This window comes from Procambarus clarkii, chromosome 64 (genome assembly GCF_040958095.1).
Source record: "Procambarus clarkii isolate CNS0578487 chromosome 64, FALCON_Pclarkii_2.0, whole genome shotgun sequence".
Classification (NCBI taxonomy): Eukaryota; Metazoa; Arthropoda; class Malacostraca; order Decapoda; family Cambaridae; genus Procambarus; species Procambarus clarkii.
In genome coordinates this window covers 2,187,520-2,203,306 of record NC_091213.1, presented here as the reverse complement: position 1 = coordinate 2,203,306, position 15,787 = coordinate 2,187,520, and the positions used below count along the sequence as shown (strand labels likewise).

Genomic DNA, 15,787 nt, shown 5'->3' with positions numbered 1-15,787 from the left:
GCCTGACAATACAAAATAACAAAATGAAAACAAATAACAATACACACAGAAATCCCAATAATGTGATACTGTATATCAAATGAACAAATCCACAAGGGCCTTGTTGAGGGTTCAAACCTGTGTGTTGAGTACATTTGGAGAGCTTTGAGACGATCCCAATAATTTAGGTGTTTTATCTTGTCTATGCGTGCCGTATATGTTCTCTGTATTCCCTCTATTTCAGCAATCTCTCCTGCTCTGAAGGGGGAAGTGAGTACTGAGCAGTACTCAAGACGGGACAACACAAGTGACTTGAAGAGTACAACCATTGTGATGGGATCCCTGGATTTGAAAGTTCTCGTAATCCATCCTATCATTTTTCTGGCTGACGCAATACTTGCTTGGTTATGCTCCCTAAACGTTAGATCGTCGGACATCATTATTCCCAAATCCTTGACATGCTGTTTTTCTACTATGGGAAGATTCGATTGTGTTTTGTACCCTGTATTATGTTTCAGATCCTCATTTTTGCCGTACCTGAGTACCTGAAATTTATCACTGTTAAACATCATGTTATTTTCTGCTGCCCAATCGAAAACTTTGTTGACATCTGCTTGTAGTTTTTCAATGTCTTCAGCAGAGGTAATTTTCATACTGATTTTTGTGTCATCTGCAAAGGACGACACGAAGCTGTGACGTGTATTTTTGTCTATATCAGATATGAGAATAAGGAACAGTAGCGGTGCAAGGACTGTATACCTTGAAGTACAGAGCTTTTAATATCGCTTGGACTCGATTTTATCTGATTGACTGTTACTCTTTGTGTTCTGTTCGACAGGAACCTACGCAGAGAAAGAAAATGGTGGAAAGAACGTCAGGAAACCTCACACTCTCACTGAGAAGCCCACAGGTGGGACCCCATCAATGAAGGCAGGATTCCTTGCACAGATTCCTACCTTCAGGAATCTGTGCAAGGAATCATTCAGAACCTTATATGCCATATATGTAAAACCAATCCTGGAGTATGCAGCCTCAGCATGGAGCCCGTACCTTGTCAAGCACAAGACGAAGCGTGAAAAAGTTCAAAGGCATGCCACTAGGCTAGTCCCAGAACTAAGAGGCATGAGTTACGAGGAAAGGTTGTGTGAAATGCACCTCACAACACTGGAAGACAGAAGAGCAAGGGGAGACATGATCACTACCAACAAAATTCTCAGAAGAATTGACAGGATAGATAAAGATAAACTGTTTAACACGGGTGGTACACGCACAAGGAGGCACAGGTGGAAACTGAGTACCCAAATGAGCCACAGGGACGTTAGAAAAACATTTTCAGTGTCAGAGTAGTTAAGAGATGGAATGCATTAGGCAGTAATGTGGTGGAGGCAGACTCCATACACGGTTTCAACTGTAGATACAATAGAGCCCAATAGGCTCAGGAAACTGTACACCAGTTGATTGACAGTTGAGAGGTGGGACCAAAGAGCCAGAGATCAACCCCCTCAACCACAACTAGGTGAGTACACCACACACAACAGCTGGAACAGCCACACAGGGCAAAAATCCAGAACAGGAACTTGAGACCAGAGGTGACCGGTTCGACCACCAGGACATTAGTTCAAGAACTGGAGTGGTGCGCTGCCGCCTCCAGTGAGCCAACAGTTTAGGGCCTGGTTGGGGGACCGGGGTCACAGATGTTGAGCCCAAAAATCATTGCAAAGTTACCACAAAATGAGTAGCCAGCTCCTTATCTCTTTACCCCCTAAAGAGCACCGGGTGGGGGGGGGGGAAAGTAGCGCTAACGATCGGGAGTGCTAGTTGCATGAAGGGTTGCTTGTTTGGTTTCTTTCTAGAGGGGAGTTATTTTTATCTTTTAGGATGTAGGTTGCACAGGTTAACTAAACAGTGGTCTGTTTTGATTCGTCTACCTTTCTGGGTCCTTCTCCGGTCGATGGCAATTATGACTTACATACTTTAAACGTAATGTGCTCATAAGCCATAGCTCCCTGTGCCTCTCCGAGGAGACCAGGTTCTGGTGCTTGGTCCCCATTAAGCATAAGGACTTCTGTGACTGATGACCCAAAACTAATATATAGCACATATCAGTTCGGATACCTTCAGGGAGCCGACGGGGCTCACCATTACGGGGCTCCCTGATACCTTCAGGGAGCCGGTCGGCCGAGCGAGGGAGCCGGTCGGCCGAGCGGACAGCACGCGGGACTTGTGAGCCTGTGGTCCTGGGTTCGATCCCAGGCGCCGGCGAGAAACAATGGGCAGAGTTTCTTTCACCCTATGCCCCTGTTACCTAGCAGTAAAATAGGTACCTGGGTGTTAGTCAGCTGTCACGGGCTGCTTCCTGGGGGTGGAGGCCTGGTCGAGGACCGGGCCGCGGGGACACTAAAAAGCCCCGAAATCATCTCAAGATAACCTCAAGATAACCACAGAAAACTAGATATAAAACCATTGAAAAACAAAACAAATGCTGGCTTGATCCTGATTTTCAGTACGAATACGGACTGCGAAAGCAAGGCCTATCGATCCTTTTGACTTTAGGAGTTTTAAGCAAGAGGTGTCAGAAAAGTTAATTTTTGTAATAATAAAAGTTAAAAAATGTAAAAATGTATTTGGGGCAGCCCCCGACAGTGGTGCAGAGCGGTGCTGTGAGCTCCTGCTGCATGCACTAGCCTTGGTCGCTCTGAGTACTGAGTACTCAGTACTCATAGTGGCTATGAGAGCTCACAGTACTGAGCTCTCATAGCCAGGAGAGATGCGGATGATTTTTTTTTTCAAGATGGCATATGTTTATTGGAGTCCTGAGGCACAGGATGTGAGCCCCCATGCACCCGCAGGAGTTCTGAATCTCATGATATACTGTACAGTACTAGCAAACATATGTTCAAGGGTTAAGGTACTATGTGCAGTGCAGTCATTAAGAAAATTATACTGAAATAAACAAAATACTTTAACAATAATTGTTTTTAATGATCCTAACAATTAATGGTTGCAAACAGTTAATGAAGCTTATTTATTTAAATTAAAATATTTAGTGTAACTTACCATTCAACCGATAGAGGTGCAAGGCATTTGTGGTGAAGGATGGCTCTAAACGCCATGAGAATTGAAGATCTGGTCAACTGTATTTTTTCTGCAATCTTAGGACTCCACTCTGGGTCATTGCAGCATTCATTCACATTATCTATTAGAGCAGGAATGACTCTTTCATAACAAGATGCCATTCTGCAAGAAAATAAAAGAATCAAATTTTTTTAGAAAGTCTTACTGTGTACATGTATTTTAAGAAAGGAGACCACCGAGAGACCAGCTAACAATAGTTTACACTCGCCAATTCAAATGGTATGGAGCCCATTTCCCTACAAGTTAGCTGGACTTGTGTGTTAGCTGACTTTTCAGGAGGGAGCTCACCGCAGCTATCTCACCGAGATTGCTACTTGCAATTGGGTCACTTCATAAGCACAAGTTTGGTTTGGCCTGCTGGGCACCAAAGCTTTCCCCTCACAGAGGTGCAAAGGACAAGTGACAATTTGCCACCACATTGGGAAAGCATCCAGAAAGTGAGCAAAACTCTACAGAAAATTGGGGGGTTAACAAAGACCAGAGTCCCACAGTGGTACGCTCCCGGATGACTGAAAATTCAGTCGGTAGATATAACTTTTATGTTTTAGCACGGTGTGTCCGGCTCTAGAGGACACATGAGGTTGCCTAGTGAAGAGCCAAGAGAGTGTAATAGCTAGTCTTTGCTGTTAGAGTAGGGACAAGTTATTTAGCTATGTCAGTAAGTGTAGGATGTATGGTTCCTGGTGGAGGAGGATTGCTGTCAGTCGACAACCGACACATTTATGAATTTGAACATGTTTATTATGATGTTGTTGGACAATCTGATGATTGTCAAATTTTTTTAGTTAGGTTAGCTTTTGTTGAGGCATGAGTCGAGTTTGTTGTGGGTTTGGATATTAAACCTCGTTAGTTTGAACAAATTAACAAGGTTTACTAAGTTGCTTGTGCGGGGGGGTTGTAACAAATTGTAGGAATTATCCAGTACTGTTCTCTCAGACATGGGAGTTTGGGAAGATTGGAGTCACGTGGTAGTGACCTGACTCTGGAGCACAAGGCGCATCCCCCTGGGGAATTAGCAGTCTGGGTCACAAAATGGCTAGTGCCCTTTGTCTCATAGCAACGTATAATGAATCATTCTATAGTATTCAGTAATTTAGAGAAATTAGTCTTCATTCAAATTGTATAATATTCCTGGTTATAGTATCAAGAGTATCCTGATTGTCAGGATAATGAGTTAAGTCACCATCAGTGACGTCACTAGCGGGACTAGACTTGGAGGCGGAAGGATTTGGGTGACCTTAGGTCATGAAGGTCACCAAAGCTCCATATTTTTGGTATTTTCTCAAAGGTCAAATAGCAATTTTGTAAACGGAAATAGCTCTTCCCTAGATGCTTGTGTAATTAACTTCAGTTAAAATAATTCAACCAATCTGGGTCAGTCAGTGCAACAGAGATGAGTTGTTCAATTTAAAGCCTTGCTAGCAACTTGGTAAACTAGGCAGAAGGATACAGATCTGGGCGTCTGGGTAGTGGGAAACAGTGTGGGATCCGGAGCAACACAGGGAAGGTGTCCACTCCACCTCTTCCCAAGATCTTAGCACTAACATCTAGCTGGTCGCCAATAAGGTAAAGTTGCTAAGAGTGTTGTTATAGGGAATAGGTCAACTCATTGCCGATAAGTAGGAAGTGTTCAGTTTAGGGAGTGCATTGATTTAGATTTTGTTTAGTTTTGAATAAACCATTTAGCTATTAAATTGTCTTTTATTAATTTCCATTTTTGCAAATTTATGTGAATTGGTCCGTACCATGTGGGTAGCCGGAGAGGCCGAGTTGAGTTGGGTGCCAATTCTAACACCGAATCAGAATTCATTATTCCCTTTGATTGTTAATTAATTCCACACTTAATGTAAAAAGACAACCCTCCCATACATTACTAGTGGGGATCAAGCCCAAAGGTTTATTGATTAGCATGATCGATCCAGACCTCGGTCATTGCTCAGTGTTACTGGTCTGGTGGTGGCAGCACAAGGCAATCCTAGGGTTTTGCTAGAAGTCAGTTTCCACGTTATAAGGTTGTAGAATCTTAAGTCGGTCAATCGTCTTAAGACCACGAGGCATGGGGTCGACTCAAGTAAAAGTTTTGGGGTCCCTTGGTAGAGAAATAAAGTAGAATACGGGTACAGAGAGGGGTAGAGAGAACGAAAAGTACAGAACGAATCCCCCCCCCCCCGTGTTACATTGACTTGGCTCGGCTCGGCTCCCCGTTGGCCAAGCAGAACTTTGTACCTAATTTAACGCAACTGCATGGAACAATCAGTGAGATAACTTCAAGGAACCACTGGGACTCATCCAGTATGAGGCATATCATTACATCAATGTTCATTTTTTAATGCAAAAGTCCAAAGATGAACATACTTCCTAATTGTAATTTTAATACCAAAACCAACATAATTTATATTTCCACATGCAATAAACATAAATTTACATGACTTGGATAGGATCTATATACATTTAGAGTAATCAAATCATTTACTGTATTGACAATACCATACTGTAACAGAAATTTCAACTTGCCTTGTTGGGGTTTCATTAGCTTGCTTGATGAAGGGCTTCAATATTTACCTAATTTTCATTTACCTAATTTTATATTTACCTTACTTGTTAGGCACTTACCTAATCTAACCTACCTAATTCAACCCCAAAATTACTGTACATGATCTTGGCAATGTCAGTTTTGACTGGCAGCTGGTGAGACCTCACTGGTTAGGTTATCTTGAGATTATTTAGAGATGATTTCGGGGCTAAGCGTCCCCGCGGCCGGTCCTTGACCAGGCCTCCTTTTTGTTACACATCCCCAGGAAGCAGCCTGTAGCAGCTGTCTAATTCCCAGGTATCTATTTACTACTAGGTGAACAGGAGCATCAGGGTGAAAAGAAACTCTGCCCACTTGTTTCCGCTTCCACCGGGGATCGAACCCGGAACCTCAGGACTACGAATCCTCAGCACTGTCCACTCAGCTGTCAGGTCCCTCAGGTTGAAGGCCTTTTGGTTTTCTGGTGAGGTTCAGTTGGTTGAAGGACTGTGGCTTTCTGGCGAGGGTTCACTGGTTGAAAACCCTTGGCTTTCTGCTAAGGTTCAGCTGGTTGAAGGCCCTTGGCTTTCTGCTGAGGTTCAGCTGGTTCAAGGCCCTTGGCTTTCTGCTAAGGTTCAGCTGGTTGAAGGCCCTTGGCTTTCTGCTGAGGTTCAGCTGGTTCAAGGCCCTTGGCTTTCTGCTGAGGTTCAGCTGGTTCAAGGCCCTTGGCTTTCTGCTGAGGTTCAGCTGGTTCAAGGCCCTTGGCTTTCTGCTGAGGTTCAGCTGGTTCAAGGCCCTTGGCTTTCTGCTGAGGTTCAGCTGGTTCAAGGCCCTTGGCTTTCTGCTGAGGTTCAGCTGGTTCAAGGCCCTTGGCTTTCTGCTGAGGTTCAGTTGGTTCAAGGCCCTTGGCTTTCTGCTGAGGTTCAGCTGGTTCAAGGCCCTTGGCTTTCTGCTGAGGTTCAGCTGGTTCAAGGCCCTTGGCTTTCTGCTGAGGTTCAGCTGGTTCAAGGCCCTTGGCTTTCTGCTGAGGTTCAGCTGGTTCAAGGCCCTTGGCTTTCTGCTGAGGTTCAGCTGGTTCAAGGCCCTTGGCTTTCTTGTGAGGCTTTGTTTGTTGAATGCCTTTTTGTTTTTCTGTTGAGGCTACTCTTGCTGAAGGTAAATCATGAATCATTTTATTTTGATTGAATTGTTTGGGGGAGTTGTTTGGCAGTTTCGAGTCTTATGAACCCAGCAATCTGAAAAGCTTCAGAGACTTTCTGAATGTTTATCCTGGTGAATACTTTCTGTGCCTCTGTAAGGAAGGGGGGGGTTCCATGTTCTGGCTCTGGTATCTAGCAGGCCAAACAGAACTCCTGCAACTGTGCAACTGATATGACTTGTAGTATGAAGTAATCTCAGGCCGATAGCTACAGGGAGCAACCATGGGGCTACCCCACCTTAAAAAATAATGCTGCACATGGGAGGTAGCTTCCAGATATATACTGTGGCAGATGTTTTAAACTCAAAAATTACAGCCCAAGAATTATATCAATAAGTCTCTAACAACTTCCTCGTATCACCTTTTCCGAATTTTGTACTTAAATTTTAATTATTGCACAGCCTTACTGAAGCACTGTGAACTAGGCCGTCAGTAATCTCACAGACCTAAGGCAGGGTGGACCTCAGTTGTGCTCGACCTTATATTACCACCTTCCACAATAAAACCCTTGAAGCTACGACAGTGTGTATTCTCTCCAGTCACAAGCAAATTCTAATCAATAATCAAACAAGAACCAATATACATCTTCATTCAGAAACTTCACTCACCTTAGCTCAAATCCCACATCATGAAAATATTTAGCTGCGGGTGGATGGATTGTGATAAGCATTTGTATAGAGGAGAATGTATCTATTAAGTAAATGATCATATCATGAAGGTCTGATATTGACAAATTTTCAATCGGTGCTCCAAGAGCTACAGGAACATAATACTCGGCCACACCCAGCTTATCTTCAACCTTCTCTAAAGCCTGCAGAAGAAAAAGACAAAATTAATATACAACAGTATTGTAATTATCTATTAACACTACTTAAATTATATTAAAAAGGGTGAAATAGATGAAGCAAACTAAGCATCTCTCTACTCTTGGTACTGTTAACAGCATATACTGTATTGAATACTCAGGAGGGACTATATAAAGCATAATACCAAAAGTTATCACTGCTGTACCTCCTTTCCTTATTATATGTGACAGGACAATTAGTGAAAATACCCATCATAGTGTGGCCAACAAGGCGTCACATGTTTTGTGGCATGGGCCTGGGGAAACTTCATACTGCTGCCGAGACAAAGCACGCAGGTGGGAGACCAGCAACGAAGCCACCTGCGCTCCAAACAAGTGATGGTAGACCAGAGTCACAAACTCCAGACGTGAAGACTCAAGGAGAAGAGCGAACCAGCATCGTACTGGGCTGGACCGATCTGCTGGAAGAGGCGGAGCCGCGGAAAGACCCTCGAGTTCGGACGCCGAGCAAGCAAGGCTGGGCCGGCCACCAAGGAAGCCAGAAGGACAACTCGTCCCTGGTCAGTCTCCAAATGAGCCAGGACCTGGAGCTACAGCTGAACTTGAGGAAAGAGGTACAGCTAACCCTCACCTCATCCAGTCCTACCTGAAGGCATATACCCCAATGGCCTCGCAGTCGGGAAAGGACGCTACGTATACTGGGAGACGCCTCAACCACGCCGACGTGAAGAGATCCACTTCCGGACGCCTGAACGTCTGGCAGAGCCAACTGAACGTGTCGGCTGAACGACAGGCCCTCCGCCAGGACAGTGGACACCACCCCCCCCTCCCCGAACGTGAAGCACCAGGAGAGCCAAACCCTGAGAACTCAGCAGACAAGTCACTCGAAGTGACCAGCCCCAAAGAGCCAAGGGCCGCATGGAATCCCCTTGCTTCAGACAATGAAGCACCAGGGAGCAATTCGAATGGAGCCGGATCATCGATCCACGAGCGACCCAAATCCTCCTGAGTGACATCCATACAGCTGCGAACTCCCGCACCGTGCTGTGAGCCTGACGGAAGGACGGACCCCACCATCCCTGGCTGACCTGGTCAGCACTGGTCACAAAGCCCCAGCCAAGAGATGATGCGTCCGTGAACACATCGAGCGAGGGCTCGGGGAGGCACCAAGGCACTGAACCCCGAAAAACCCAAAGAGGAAACCGGCGTCATAGCAACCGACGCAAAGACCCTGGAGGTCGAACCCAGCAGTCCTGAGAGAGGCGGAAGGAATGTCCCTGAAGGAACCAGAACAGCCGACAAAGCCACACCTGACCCGGTGGGTAGACTATCACGGCCAATGGATGGCAACGAAAGCAGTAACCTTGATGCCCCACAACAAAACCGAGCCAGTCACTGAACTCCGGATGAATCGAGACGTGCCAATACACGTCCTTGAGGTTCAGGGACACCCTCCAAGTGCCCGGCTCTGAAAGAAGACAGACCTGGGACAGAGTAGTCATCCGAAAGGAGGGCAATAAACCCACGGGTTCAGACGGAACAAGTCCAGAATGAACTGGAGGTCCGCACCATCCCGTTTTGGGATTGGAAACGATCGAGAAACCTACCTAAGAGACAAGGGCCGTTTCGACCACGCCCAAGCAAACCCACTCCAAGACGACTCGACAGCGCAGGAGAAGAGGCCTGCCCCACCAGCCCCAAACCCCCCCCCCCCCAAAGGAGGAGGAGTCATCCAACGTGTTAACCTTACCAATGGCTTTCTTGAGACCCATAGCGAGATATATAATAACTTTTATGCTCAAATGGCCAAATATCCGACAAAAAACTGTAAATCCTTGTGAAGAATTCAGGCGGGATAGTTACTGGGCGCGAGACACTGGTAAACTGAGGTGCGATCGCCGAACCACCACACTCTAGTTGGCCTGTACGTGTATCAACAAACTCGTGTTCCGAGGCAACCCTCGCCTTCCGAGGCAAATTTTCCGAGCAAATCCTGTTCGTATTCCGAAAAACTCGTTTACAGGGACACTCGTATTCCGAGGTACCACTGTATATATAAAACTTACATTTAAAAACACAACTTTAAAGCTTACCATGCATATGGAAGACACTGCTTGTGAAAGATCCTCATAATATTTGGGTTGCCGAGTGAAAATATTATTTATCATTTTAGCCAATAACTGGCCATTGGCAGGACCAAACAACATACACAGATCTAGCAGCTTGCATATGTCAAACATGAAGTGCTCATAAATAATATCTCCAAATATTGATGGAGTTATATGACATGTCTGAAAAAGAAAGAAAACATGAGGAGTTAAAAATCTAACATATATATTTCTCACATTATAAAACCTACTGAAAATAAAAACAACCCACTATATGCAGACATCAATCATTATAAACACGATCACGCTCTAAGCAGCTAAATACATCAGACTGCACGATGATATCACAACAGCGTGACGAACCTGCTAATAAATACCGAGGGCGTACCTTAGACTCTTTGTAAGTTGCCATACGAACATATATTAAAAACACCAGATGATGTAGAGTCTCAACAAGAGGTCTGGAGTAATCTTCCAATATATCACCATCGTACCATCTGTAACTGTTGGTGATATATGATTCCAAACATTCATGGACTGCTGGGTCATACACCATTTGAGACCAGAATCTGAAAGTTTAGGGCTGAATTAGATTCCAACAGTGTTTTGAATGCCTAGTACCATACTACAAAGTCAAACTCATTGTTGTCTGTTTCATGGGATGGGGTTCCTTAACACTTTGGATGCAATGTGATTTATTTTGGCCCAAGTCCTACCAAGGATCAAAATTCTGCCTAAAACAAAAGTTTAAATTCCAGGGTTTTATTACATATCTAAAATAAAAACACTATCTTTCTAGCTGTGCAATTACAACAGATAAATAAGAAAATTTAGCATTACAAAAAAACCAGCGTTGAATGTAATGAAACGCCATTTTCTGGGTGAGACCCGGAGGCTCCCCGGAGCTTTACCGGCTGATATGCTAATGTCAGACTTTGGCATCAGTCATGTGTATGGAGTTCTAGGGCCTACCGGGGACCACGAGCCAGAACCTGGCCCCCTCAGAGAGGCAAGGGGAGCAATGGCCTATAGAAACCCCCGTGTGGTTGGAAGCATTCTATGTCTGCCATCGACCGGGTCAAGCATCCAGAAAGGTAAGCATTCCAAAACAAACCCCTATTCTGGTGAAAATTGCTACCTAAGCCGAACTAGTGAATAGAACTCTTCAACAGAAAACACGGAAACTAGTATGACGTCATACGTCACCGCGCCGCTGTCTGCGCAGCTCCCCCCTCCCCGGGAGGGGGAAGGGGGAGCCCCAGACCTCCCACGCCGGCTATCCACCCATCAGTTCTGAGGCTGGATGTCAAAACACGCGAAAAACGCCGACCGGAGGGAGGGAGGGTTGCCGGGGAGCCTCCGGGTCTCACCCAGAAAATGGCGTTTCATTACATTCAACGCTGGTTTTCTGGGGGGAGCCCCGTCGGCTCCCCGGAGCTAACTACCCACAGAGGAAGGTCAAAGGGACAAAACCGGGAGGCGGACACCACGCACCCCCCAAGGAGGCGAGACAACCGGCAGCAAACGCCAACCCAAGGCGCCACAGCCCCGAAAATCCCGGGAACAACACGAGAACCACGAGCAGCAAGGCCCCTGCACGAACACCAAAAATCCATGCCCGAAAGACTGCAAGGCCACGTCGCCCAGACGGCAGCGAGAGCAGCGAAGCCACGAACGCCACAGGCATGAGGGAAGAACACAGGCAGCTTAGCCGCAAGAACACGGCTGACCACCCGGGACACCATCACCCGCGAACCGGGAAGAACAGAACCGGATCAACGCAAAACGCGCTCCGGACCCAAACGCCGTGGCACGCAAACAACAGCAGAGGGCCGCCACTGAACACAAAAACGACACACCCCCGGCCCGACCAACAAAACACCAACAAACCCTGGACCCCTCCAGAATGCAGCAGCCCCACCCCGCGCCAGAAAAGATGGAGACTGCTGCCATCAAACAACCAAAACGCTAAAACCGAAGGAGCAAGAAAACACAGCAAACCGACCCCCAGAGGCAAAGGCCCAAAGGAAAGAGCCGACGAAAAAACACACCGGAACCGAAGGGGCACTACCAACCGAGGAGAAGACAGAGCACGCTGACCAGAGACCAGGATGGTGCAAGCGGCGCACGAACAGGCCGGAGGTGAAATGACGCACAAGACAGCTGACTAACGGTGCAGAAGCAACACCAAGACCGAAAGCAAGCTGAAGCGGCTCCGCCTGCGCCGCACGAAAAGAGGCGACAGTATGTGGCAAGACGACGGCCCCCAACCCCTACTAGAAAACCAAGCCGAGAGTAAACCAAGCCAACAAGGAGGACCCACCGAAGAAGGGACAGGAAAAGGAAGGACCGCCAAAATACCCCATACTGCCGCCAAGAAAGCACGCAGGTGGGACACCTACCACGAAGCCACCTGACCACCAACCGGAGGCGAGACCACGAGGCAGAACATAAGCAGCCCCGACAAGGCCCCCCCCCGAGCCCAGGAAAAAGGCGGAGCCGCGAGAAGATCTCGGGCGCGACCACCGAAACCCAGGCGGCACAAGGAGATGGAACGTCTGCCGAACAGAAAAACTCCGAAGCATGCAAGCCCGCCAGGAGTTCAGAAACGACGGGTCCGACGCGAGACATCGCAAGAACCCCCCCCAAAAAAAGGAAAACAACAACAACCGGCAGGGCAAGCTAGGAAAACCAAAGAAGGCGGAAGGGTCGCCGCCAGAACAGGACCCGAACCAAGGGGCACGAACAACTGCAACAGACCGAGACAAAGAAGCACATCACAGGACACAGGCTGACCAACGCCTAAGAACACACGCAGAACATTCCTGCTGCAGAAGAGGCAGGAAGAAAGAGCAGAAGCACAAAAAAAAAAAAAAAAAACCAGGAGAACAACCAGGGGTGGACAATCAGGCAGGGACAAAAACCCCACGCAATCCCCAGGCACAAAACGGCAGCAAAGCGCCACTCCACAACCGGACACAGGAACAAGGACACGCCACCGTGAAACACGGTACCAATGCTCACGTGCAGCAGCAGCAGCAACAGGCACCACTGCAACATGCAACATGTAAAGAGCAACTCCCCTCTGCAAAGGCAGAGAACGGAGCAGGCAGACCCCAGACAGGGCCAACGGAGACACGACAAAACCCTGCAGGCCCAGAAACCTGCACCAGGCGACCGACGGCGGAGAAAACCCCGCTCGATACCTGCTGGATGAGGTACTGGGAGCTCTTTTACACCTCAAGCCCGGCCCAAGGTCAGGCCAGACCGGCCAGAGGATGGCCCACCAGGCAGCTGCTAGGAGCAGTCCACCGGCCCACATACCCCCACAACCAGGACGGGCCGGAACTGCCATACGAAAACAGGCCAGTGCGCCCTGGAAGTCCACGGACGAACCAGCAAGAAGGCTTATGCTCGCAAGTAGGTCGTGTAACAAACACAGACCACTGATGGTAATACAGTGTTCCCCAAAAGTGCCAATAGCACCACTGCACTCCACTGGTACTAACCCGCAAGTTCTACCAGATAGGCGGGACCCAAGAGCCAGAGCTCAAATCCTGCAAGCACAGCCAGGAGCCTCACCAGGTGAGTACAGAACCAACCCTACAACCCCCACACCTCACAACATTAAAAAAGGAGGGTCCCCTGAATGACACCAGCATGGGTTGGACATGCACATGAGGGGGACAGGAAGGGGTGATAAAGGGACAGTCACTGGTGTGCGAACGGTCTCAGTCGTACAAAATTATACCTAAATAAAAACAGGTATATGAACACCGCCGCATCCAGCGCCCGGCCAAAAGACGCCAGACCGCAGAAACTCACCTGGCGAATGGTGGCTCGAACTTGACACGACTCAACCGTGCCCAGAAGAACTTGGGAGCACCGCCAGGTGAAGACGCCAGAGCCGGACCCGCAGGAGAACAGGGAGAGGCGAAGGAGGCGGTCCACACCCATGACACAGAAAACCGCGGTGTCCTCCCCACAACTGGGAACCAGGACACCCCTGGTGCAAAGGGGCACATACCGCAGCCAGGGAGAAGAACGAGAGGCGAAGCACTGTAGCAAAAAAGGGCGCAAAACCCCAGCACTGAACCATCGCCCAGACCAAAACAAACTCCACGGCGCATGCGCATAACACGCTGGCCGAACCGCACACCCTCTCTGCGGGAAGGCGCCAGCCAGGACTATTGCACGAGAAAAGGAGCCAAAAGAGGAAGCAGGAACAATAAAACCGGCCAAAGAAGCAAAGAGCCCAAAAAAAAAAAAGGGAACCCAAACGGGCGACAAGTAGCCCAAACGGGCGACAAGTAGCCCAACCGGGCGACAAGTAGCCCAACCGGGCGACAAGTAGCCCAACCGGGCGACAAGTAGCCCAACCGGGCGACAAGTAGCCCAACCGGGCGACAAGTAGCCCAACAGGGCGACAAGTACTAGGAGCCGACAGACGTTCCAATAATGCGGGAAGTAGCGAAAAACCTTCCCGTACCCTCGAGAACACAGAAGCCAACACTAGTCCCGAAGGCACACGAAGGCGCAGGCGCACCCGAGATCAAAAGTCACGCAGAACCCCAACGAACGGGGAAACATGACAAAAACACCGTCCCAAAAAACGGGGGAGGAAACATCCACCCACAGGACGGAACCAACCGACTCAAAGGCCAAGGAACCGAGCCCGGGGAGGGGCCGACGTCCAACAGCACGTACGGCGAGTGGGGAGGAAAGACCCCACTCCGCGTAACCACAAGCCCCGCCTAGAGGGGGATAAAACCCCCCACGGGGTCTAACGGGGCCAAGGCCCCCCCCAAGGCAGCCCCTCCCCAGCCCCGGGAACCTACACGACAGGCCCCGGGGCCGAGCCGTTCCCCCAAAGCCCCGGCCGTACCAGAAAACCGGGGCAGCCGTGAAAACACTAAGGAAGGGAGCCCACTGGCAGACTCATACAACACGGCTGGAGGAACAGGCCCAAATGCCCCCGTCACTACCCCGGAAGGGGAATTCCCCGAGACTGCCCGAGTCTCAACACCACGAAACACCCCGCCCTGAACCTACAGACGGTAAGGAACCGGATGCAGGCAGGAAGGGTGAACCAGGGGAAAGACAAGGGGGCGTGGATGCAACCAACACCCCCAAGTCCCAAAACGAAATACAACGGGGCAGCCCCGGGGCTCCCGGGGAGGAAACCACGAGAACGTTGCCACCACCAAGGCTCAAGTGCAACGCCCCTGCTGCCCGCACCCGCTTTGTTAGCACAACTGGGTAACCGAGCCACAACGAGCAACCAAACTCGCAGGACACCGGGTCGAAGGTGTCACCGACCCCACAGGCAGCAGACGGAGGCAAAACAGAGAGTCACCCAGAGACAAAAGGTGAGAGCAACCCTCAAACTCGCTGGAAGCGAGGGGGGGGCTCTGGGGTCACATCCATCGGACCCGCGCGCCCCCAGGGGTTTCCCAGGGTCCCGAGCGTTTACTTTAAGAGGACTCGCGCTCAGGTAATCCCAGGCAGGGTACTGCTAACCGGCACCCAAGCTACCAAACAACTTTCTAAGAGCTGAACCCCCGGGACGTGTACACTCACGGGGACCTAGCAGGGGGTACCACCAGAAATACTCAGAACACAAGGGACACAAGGGGCAAGAACGAAGGCAGACCCCCCCACCAGGTATATAAACAAAAGAAAAAGAAAACCCCGCAAGAGGACAGCGTACCCAAGCGGAACAGAGCCGGCCGCTATGATTGGTAAAGACAAGCTGCACAGTACCCCGCGCCCCACCAGTGCAAACACCGCCCCTTACTCTAAGGCGAACAAGGGAGACAGAACACCCGAGCACACAAAGAGCGGCCGAAAACCAAGCGGTAAACGGCCAAGCAGGGGCAGGACCCAAGGAACTTGTGGAAGGTGGCCCCAAGCCCCAAGGGCAGTACTTACAGGGCACCTAGGGAAGGGAACCCTAGGCGCATGCAGCCCGAGTACTGAAGAATCACACCCGGCTCACGCACCACCTAGAAAACAGACACCACACTCTAGGTACAGTGCTGAAACAACCA

The 15,787-nt window shown here is 49.2% G+C and overlaps 1 protein-coding gene across 1 annotated transcript in view; it reads right to left on the bottom strand.

Moving 5' to 3' along the window:
• Positions 1–15,787, bottom strand: part of LOC123768904 (activating signal cointegrator 1 complex subunit 2) — a 120,076-nt gene that overhangs the window by 90,379 nt on the left and 13,910 nt on the right. The window contains 4 exon segments of the mRNA XM_045759692.2: positions 3,037–3,216; positions 7,433–7,635; positions 9,723–9,920; positions 10,126–10,306. Coding sequence (XP_045615648.2) covers positions 3,037–3,216; positions 7,433–7,635; positions 9,723–9,920; positions 10,126–10,306 — 762 coding nt within the window.